This window comes from Culicoides brevitarsis, chromosome 2 (assembly GCF_036172545.1).
Source record: "Culicoides brevitarsis isolate CSIRO-B50_1 chromosome 2, AGI_CSIRO_Cbre_v1, whole genome shotgun sequence".
NCBI lineage: Eukaryota > Metazoa > Arthropoda > Insecta > Diptera > Ceratopogonidae > Culicoides > Culicoides brevitarsis.
Window position 1 is genome coordinate 28,174,129 of NC_087086.1, and position 8,759 is coordinate 28,182,887.

The 8,759-nt window shown below is 30.8% G+C and overlaps 1 protein-coding gene across 1 annotated transcript; it reads left to right on the forward strand.

Annotated features, from left to right (window-relative positions):
- Positions 1–3,141: 3,141 nt before the first annotated feature.
- LOC134832368 (sodium channel protein Nach-like) lies at positions 3,142–6,719 on the forward strand. The gene is made up of 7 exons (XM_063846363.1): positions 3,142–3,632; positions 3,689–3,988; positions 4,274–4,680; positions 4,739–4,804; positions 5,307–5,425; positions 5,504–5,645; positions 6,628–6,719. The coding sequence occupies exons 1-7, from the start codon at positions 3,142–3,144 to the stop codon at positions 6,717–6,719; spliced, it is 1,617 nt and encodes a 538-aa protein (XP_063702433.1).
- Positions 6,720–8,759: the final 2,040 nt, after the last annotated feature.

Sequence of the window (8,759 nt, forward strand, 5' to 3'; positions counted from 1 at the left end):
CATTAATGATTAAAAATTGTTAAAATTTTGTCATTTTGTATGAAAAAGTATTTCAAAACTTTATTTTTTGCACCCCTTATTTTGAAAAAAAGTTCTTGGGACAAAAATATCGAAAAAAATTGGAACTGTTCTTAAGTAAAAATAAACCAAATTTAAAAAGTATTATTTTGTCTTTTATACTAATTTTTTTGTATTTTTATCAGAATTTTTTATGAAATTTATTTTTTTTAATTCAGAAATTTTTGAAATTTTTTTCACTAACCTTTCCTTGCATCAAGACCATCATTTTTCTCTATGCAACATATGCTCGGAAACGTATGATTTTTGAGATCATCTTTTACATCCATATTTTAGAAGGCAAAATCAGTAAAAAGATTTATAATTTTTTTTTAATATATAAAAAAATTTGTTTAAAATCCGAGAATAAATTATTTTTTTAATTCTAAAAAAAGTTGAAAAAAATTCTAAAATTTTTAATTTTGAAGAAATATTTAACATTTTTATAAATTAATTTTTTTTGACAGACAAACCATTGAAATATTGATTTTTATTCAAAAAATTCAATGAATTTAATAAATAAAAAAAATTAAATATTTTAATAAAAAAATATATTTTAATTTTTCATCAAATCAACAGACATTTATGACTAATGGGAAGCAATTTTTCACCAAAAAATCCACAAGTAACGCTGAGGTAAAAAGTTTGCGTATTTTATTCAAACATTTTTTTTCTTGTTTGAATAACATTATCGAGTTCTATTTACCTTCATTCTCCATTTCCATCCTCTATCTAGTTGCGGCATGCAAAAATCTAGCAAAAATATCTCATTTCTGTATGTAAGTTTCTCTCTTCCTTCCCTGTTTTTTTTTGCTCGTCCTTCAGAGGTGAATAAAATGCTCGATCTTTGTCTTATTTTGTTGTTTTGCGTTCCGAGTACCAAAGATCCAAATCTCCCGTGCTTTCCCTTTTTTCCACTTCCAATTTCCCAGACAGTTTCACTTATCTCACGTTTCGCCACTTAATTTATGAATGCGAACACAGGAAAAAAAAAGTGAGCAATTAAGTGACAATGGGACAACACACGTCGATGGCAGCAAAAGGGACAAACAGATAAGTGGTTTTGCTGTAGTGAATTTAGTGGTTGAACAATTGGACATGTTATCTTTAATTAATTAAAATTATCTGTCGGTCTCCGTTATGTCTTGCGGAGGATTTGAGAAGGACCCCATTTTGAAGATTTAATTGCAAGAATTAGAATAATAGCACGTTTTGCCGTAAATAAACGAATTATCTCTTTGTATGTCGTAATAATAATAAAATAAACATCACCAACACAATAAAATGTGTGTGAGTAGGGATTTCAAAGAAATATTTTTTTTTCCGCCGCACGCCTACGAGGAAAAGTGAAAGGAAAGGACATGTCCTTGTTAGTATCTTTAATCAAAAGTTTTTTCCGTTGTTGTTCTATTTACTTATTGTAGTGGATGAAATCTACCAGATGATGGAAGATGAATGTGTGTTTGGGTGTGAGAATTACATTTTCTGTGTCAACAATTTTGTTGTTTGTTGCTGCTCAGATGCTTCTGTCAACAGTTTTTCTCATGATAATAACGATGATGACGACGATCAAAGACGAAATGAAGACTTTGAGAGGTAAGAGGATTTTTTTTTTCAAAAAGAAAATTATAAATTTTATTTTTTTTTTGCCAGTGGCAGAAATATATCAAAGTTTTTAAAGCAGCAAAAAAAAATCTATTTCTTTCTAGATTTTTTTTATTCATTTTTTTTTTTGTGACTGGGGCAAAGTTTAAAATTTTTATTGGGGCAAAGTTTAAAAATTTGCATTGGGGAAAATTTTTAGAATGTACATTAGGGTAAAATTTCATATTTTGCACTGGGCAAATTTTTAAAATTTGAATTGGGACAAAGTTTAACATTTAAATTGGGGCAAATTTTAAAAATTTGCATTGGGGAAAATTTTTAGAATGTGCATTAGGGCAAAATTTCATATTTCGCACTGGGAAAATTTTTAAAATATGCATTGGGACAAAGTTTAACATTTGAATTGGGGAAAAGTTTAAAAATTTGCATTGGGGAAAATTTTTAGACTGTGCATTAGGGTAAAATTTCATATTTTGCACTGAGCAAATTTTTAAAATATGCATTGGGACAAAGTTTAACATTTGAATTGGGGAAAAGTTTAAAAATTTGCATTGGGGAAAATTTTTAGACTGTGCAGTAGGGTAAAATTTCATATTTTGCACTGGGAAAATTTTTAAAATATGCATTGGGACAAAGTTTAACATTTGAATTGGGGAAAAGTTTAAAAATTTGCATTGGGGAAAATTTTTAGACTGTGCATTAGGGTAAAATTTCATATTTTGCACTGAGCAAATTTTTAAAATATGCATTGGGACAAAGTTTAACATTTGAATTGGGGAAAAGTTTAAAAACTTGCATTGGGGAAAAGTTTTAGACTGTGCAGTAGGGTAAAATTTCATATTTTGCACTGAGCAAATTTTTAAAATATGCATTGGGACAAAGTTTAACATTTAAACGTTGGTGAAAATTTTAAAAATTTGTTTGGAAAATTTTTTAGAATGTGCATTAGGTCTAAATTACCGAATTTGCATTGGAAAAATTTTAAAATGTGAACTGGGGCAAAGTTTAAAATTTGCATCGGAGCCTAATTCTAGAATGTGCATCAAGGCATAAACATTTCATCCACTTTATCAAAAAATTTAACCCAATGCATATTCTGAAACTTTGTCCTAATGTACATTCTGAAACTCTGTCCCAATTCACATTCTAAAATTTTTATGTCTCCGATATCGTTTTTTTTCTGTTTGAGTTCTGTAGAAAAAGTTTTATTTATTTTCTAAGCAACTTAACGGAAGCTCTTTCTCGTACACTTGACCTACTTTTATCGTTAATGACCTTCAACACTTCATCAAAACGTCTGGCAAGTAAACTAATTAATAACAAAAACAAACTTCTTAATTAAAATCCTATCAAACTAAATTATTCATCTTGTATCAAGCATATTTTTAGTTTCCGTCGTCAATTCATACTTTTTCTTCATTAACGTCGTCATTCGTTCTTCTTCTCTTTAATCACCCAGTCAATTTTTCTCGTTTGGAAATGTTCAAATCGGATCAGCTCAAGTCATTCTTTCCACGTTTCAAGCAATTAAAACGTCTTTGTAGCAGCAGCTCTAATTCCTCAAATGGGGAAAAATTAAGAGATCGCTTGCGAATAACGTGGAAATTGTTAATTAACAAGACTGCATGTCGTCGTGCCTTGGCAAGTACTTTTCATCCATATTGTCGTGAGACATCGATCCACGGATTGAAACATCTTTTCGTGCCATTTGCGGAAAATGAATTGCGTGGAAAGCAAGGAAAATATCTTAAGCTTCTAAGTCACATAATTTGGATCACAAGCGTAATTTGTTGCGCCATTTTTTGTTTGTATCTCATGGTAATTTCGCTCAATAATTACTTTGAGATACTCACAACAACCTCAATTGAGTCAATTAACTACCCAATTTCGGAAGTTCCGTTTCCAGCAGTGACCTTTTGCAGCATTAACAAGGTTTATAAACCGAATACGAGGATGATTCAAGAGTTGGCGTGAGTAGAAAAAATTATTGATTAGAAAAATTTACTTGAAAAATCAATTTTTTCAGTGAAAAAGAAGGAATCAATCACGAAAATTACACAAATTTTTTGAAATCTTTGTCAAAATTGACAACTTTGGATCTGGAAACTGACAAAACGATTCTCGAGGTAGAAAAAAAGTTACTGGGAGCGAATTTGACAATTGCGGCTCTTATGGAAACTGTTTCCCAGCCATGTAATAGACTGTTGATGCGATGTCAGCTTCGTGGCGATGTCGTACGTTGTAATAGAATTTTTCGTTTAATTACGACGTATGAGGGTTTTTGCTGTTCTTTTAATTATTATGCCTTGAGGGATCATTTGGAATTGTGAGTCGGATGCCATTCAAATCCAATTTTTGAACAAACGATGGAAGCCGATTAGTTGAAAATAAAAACAATCCAATTTCCGTTTGGGACCCTGTTTTGGGTCGAGCTTTCGATCTTTATTTGAGGTCTTCTTCAAGGGCGAAGTTAAAGAAAAATTTCGCCCTTGAGGAAGACCTCAAATAAAGATCGAAAGCTCGTCATAATACCCTTATTGGATTGTTTTTATTTTGACTCATCGGCTTCCATCGTTTATATCGTTCAATACAACTTCCGTTAACTTCTTAGAAACTCCACTGGCGTCTCGAACACCAACATGAAACTAGAGGGCGCTGGCAAGTACGTAGGTTTAACTGTTCAGATCAACTCCTCAACTGATGCCTATGTTTCGCCTGCTTATCCGTTTTATGGCACTATCATAATCATCCATCAATCCTCAAATTACCCCGAGTTCTCGAAAAGTATCGATCTCGTTCAACCCGGACAAGAAGTTCGTCTCGCAGTTGAACCAACTGTCATTGAAAGCACTGAAAATGTTGAACGCATGCCTCTTAGTCAACGAATCTGCCTTTTTCCAGAAGAACGTGAGACAGAAATGTCTGACGATTACAGTTTCTCCAATTGTTTGTCCGAGTGTCGAGCGAATATTGTGATCAAAACTTGTGGCTGCATTCCATTCTACTATCCGACGTTCGGTAAAAAAATTTTCTTTAAAAAAATTATTTTTCGTTAATTTTTTTTTTTTTTTTGTAGATGAAAATGTTTCTCGAATTCCAATGTGTCAGTTAAAAGACTCGCCTTGCCTTCACAAAAATAGAGGTAAAAAATAGAGAAAGTAGTCGCCTAAAGAACGACATACTATACCGCATTTCGATGTTATATATCTACGCTTTTTTTTACTCCTCATTTTACAATATCGTACTCCTCAAGTCACATTTTCGTACTCCTCATGATCATTTTGCAATTTCATACACTTTCAAAACAAAACCATGTCAAAGGAATTTTTCAGTTTCAATTTTTTGGCAGTTTTGAGTTATAAAATGATTAAAAATGATAAATTAGAGCCCTCTGACAAATTTTTATCCATTTGGAGCAAGATTTGTCAAAAATGGCTTTGACACAGTTTTTGATTTAGTTTTGCTCTTGATTTAGTTTTCAAAATAAAACTGTGTCAAAGGAAAAAAAATTTTCAGTTTCAATTTTTTGGCAGTTTTGAGTTGTAAAATAATTAAAAATGATAAATTAGAGATTTTTTCTTCGAAATGCGGTAAAAATTTACAAAAAAGTAAGATTTTAATGATTTACTTTCTTTTTTCATTAGGACTCTTTCAAAGTATTCAAGTGTCAACGGAGGAATTCCTGAGACAACAAGCGGAGAACGGGAACACAACTCGTAAAAATGGTCTGGAATGTGATTGTCCTCCCACCTGTTCGTCTGTCGTAAGATACATTTTTATTACTCATCTTCGGGTTTTTTTATGACTCAATCTTTCTCTTCTTCCTTTCGCTTTCTCTCAGACATTTGATGTCGAACGCTTCACCGGTAATATAACGAGACACGCCACTCTCGGCAACCACTCCATTGTTCATGTCTACTTCAGTGCCTTGACTTGCATCAAATACCGTCGTGATATTTTTATGACTTGGGATACGTTGCTAAGTAAGTTTCTTTTTTACCCTAAGGACGAGAAACGGGTGAGATTGCTGCCTTTTGAGACCTCCTTGTAGTCAAATTGACCCCTTAGAAGTTTTATTGACCCCTTCAGTAAATTTTATGATTCCTTGACAGATTTGCTAACCTTCTTGAGTAATCATAAAATTCTCATAAGGGGTCATTTTCACTTGTAAGGGGTCACTTTGACTTCTCAGGGGTCAATTTAACTCCAAAGAGGGAAAATAAACTTTTATGGGTCACTTTGACTTCTAAGAGTTCAATTTGGATTCTATTGGTTCTATTTGGTTTCCTATAAGAGATCAAATTGATCTTTTAAGAGTTAAATTGACCCGAAAATGACCCCTTAGGAACCTAATTGTACCCTTTTTTAAGGTCAAACTGACCCAACAGGAGTCAAATAGACCCTTAAACTAAATTTTATGATTATTTACAATCCTTAAAGTGATTAATATATCTTTTTGAGGAATCATAAAATTTACTTTAGGGGTCAATTTGACCTCTAAGAGGTCATATTAACTCCTAAGAAGTCAATTTAACCATTAATGGATCAAATTTTCATCTCAAAAGGAATAAAAATGATCTTTTAATTTGATCAAAAATTGACCCCTTTAGAGTCAAAAATTACCCTATAATAGTCGTTGACCAATTTATGATCCCTTAAGAGATTATTTAAAATTCTTAATGAATCATTAAATTCAATTAAGGGGTCTTTTTGACTCTTGAGGGGTCATTTTGACTATGAATAGGTTAAATTTTCGCCTCAAAATGAATTAAATTGACTTTTCAGGAGTCAAATTGACCTTTTAATTAAATTTTTGGGTCGATTAAGAGAATAATGTAAATAATGTAAATCAATCTCACCCATTTTTCGTCCGTAAGACAACCTTCCTCAACATTTCGCCATAAACAAATCACTTTTCCTTTCATTCACTGTCAACAAAAAAGGTGTTTTTGGTGGCATTTTCAGCCTATGTCTGGGCGGCTCTACCATCTCCATTCTCGAAGCAATTTACTTTTGGACCTACATCTTTTACACGCAGCTCCACAAACAATTTGTGAGGTTACGCTTCAAAGCGATCGGTCGTCTCGTGATGCTACAAAGAAAATTTTAACCACATTTTGATTAATTAGTTTTACGCACTCTTTGCCTTCCTTTCCGCACAAGCAACCCAAAAATTAATCAACACAAGTTCATTGTCACTTTTTACTGAACTGACTGAAGAGGAAAAGAGAAAAGTGTTTGTTGGCAAAACTTTTCAAATAAAAAGCACAAAAAGTGGGAAAAAGTTATGAACACACACAAATCCAAAACCCATTTATTTATTTATCAGCCCGATATCTCATTCGGTGTGCATTAAAAAGTAAGAAGGAGTAAGTTTATTAATAATGATGCTCAACGCAAAAAAAAGAAGGAAAAAAATAAAAGGCAGGAGAAAACCCATCAAACTCAATAATAAATTTAATCATGATCAAATGAAACTGAACGTGACTGGAAACAATATTCATATTTTAGCATCGAACGGTGCTTTTTACAACACCACAAAGTTTTTTTTGTTGTGAAACCATTCATCGAGACCGCAATAAATTTGTTACAAAAGGTATATTTTTTGGCGGAATGCGAAGGGAACGAAGAAAGATGTCTTGATTTGTTTTTTGCTTTTATCGGTAAGTATTCAATGGTAATTGAGGTGATTTGGTGATGGAACTAAATGATTTTTTATTGTTATTGTTTTACCTGGATTTTTTTTATTCAATTTTTTGGCTTGACGGAAACATTTTTAGATTGAATTATTTTTAAATTCAATTTTAAACAAAAAATTTGGAAGTCTATTAATTTTTTTTTTCGAATTTTTAGTGAAAAAGTTCGATTTTGTGAAAAAAATTATTTTTTCTTCTTAATTTTTAAAATTGATGCATAAAAATATGAAAAATTTAAATATTTTCAGTTGAAAATATTTTTTTAATCTATGGCTCTTAAAGAAATATGTATTTTATTTTATTGAAAAAAAAAAATCACTAAAATTGCAAAAAAAATTAAAGTTAAAAGTTAAAAAAAAAATAATTGAATTTTTTCAATGGTAAAAATTTAAAAATAGTTTCATTAAATTTAATTTTTTTAATTAATATTTAAAAATAAATATTTTTTTTTATAAATTTTCAAATTAACAGCTTAAAATATTTTTTTTTAAAGCTAACTAATTTTAAACACATTTTTTTTATTGATTAAAAATATTAAATTATTTTTTTTTTCTGAGAAAATGTAATTTTTTTTGGGCCAATGAATCATAAAACAAGCTAAAAAGACACTAAAAAACTCCCAACTCTCATTCAATTTTCAATTGCTGCCACTTTTATTTATTTATCACATTTTCGTCTGCCAAAAACTTCCTTTTTTCCATCCTTCCTCCATACTTGCTTCAATAATAACAATAATAATTTGTTGTTGTTGTTGTTTTTCCTTAAGTTTGCTAGTAAGTTGAACGACGAAAAATAATAAAAAGAAATAAATTTTGCTGCTTCGACTTTTCTTCGAAATTCGAATGGACCAAGAAAGGAGAAGAAAAATGAGATAAAAGCAAAACAAAAATATTTCTCGGCACACAAAAAAAAAGTTTAACAGGTATTTTGTTCGTTATTTGTCTGCAAAATAAAACAGAAAAGAAAAAAAAACGAAATTCTACTCGACTCACGTCTGAATTCACAGTCTGATAAAAAGATGAATGTAAAAGTTTGAACAATCAATAAATAATTCCCAACGTATTTTTTTTAAGCAAGAAATTCAGTTTTAAAAATGGCCTCAGTTTGTGAAAACGTATTTTTCTTCTTTAAAATCCTCTCATTAAATAATTATAAAATAATCTTGTTGATTGTGGCTCATTTATTATGGAGTGGAACTGTAATGCTGTTCTTGCATTTCTTGCAAATTTAATAGAAAAAATTCTATTTTTCTATGGCTGAGGGACAACAAAAAAGGAGAAATTGGGTTGTCAATCCAAGAATACAAGCAAGAAAAATTCAATTGAAATTCGTTCGAGGCAATTCTCTGTGGCGAATGGTGATTTTCGTGCCAAAATTTATGTTTGTATATGCAACAATTTT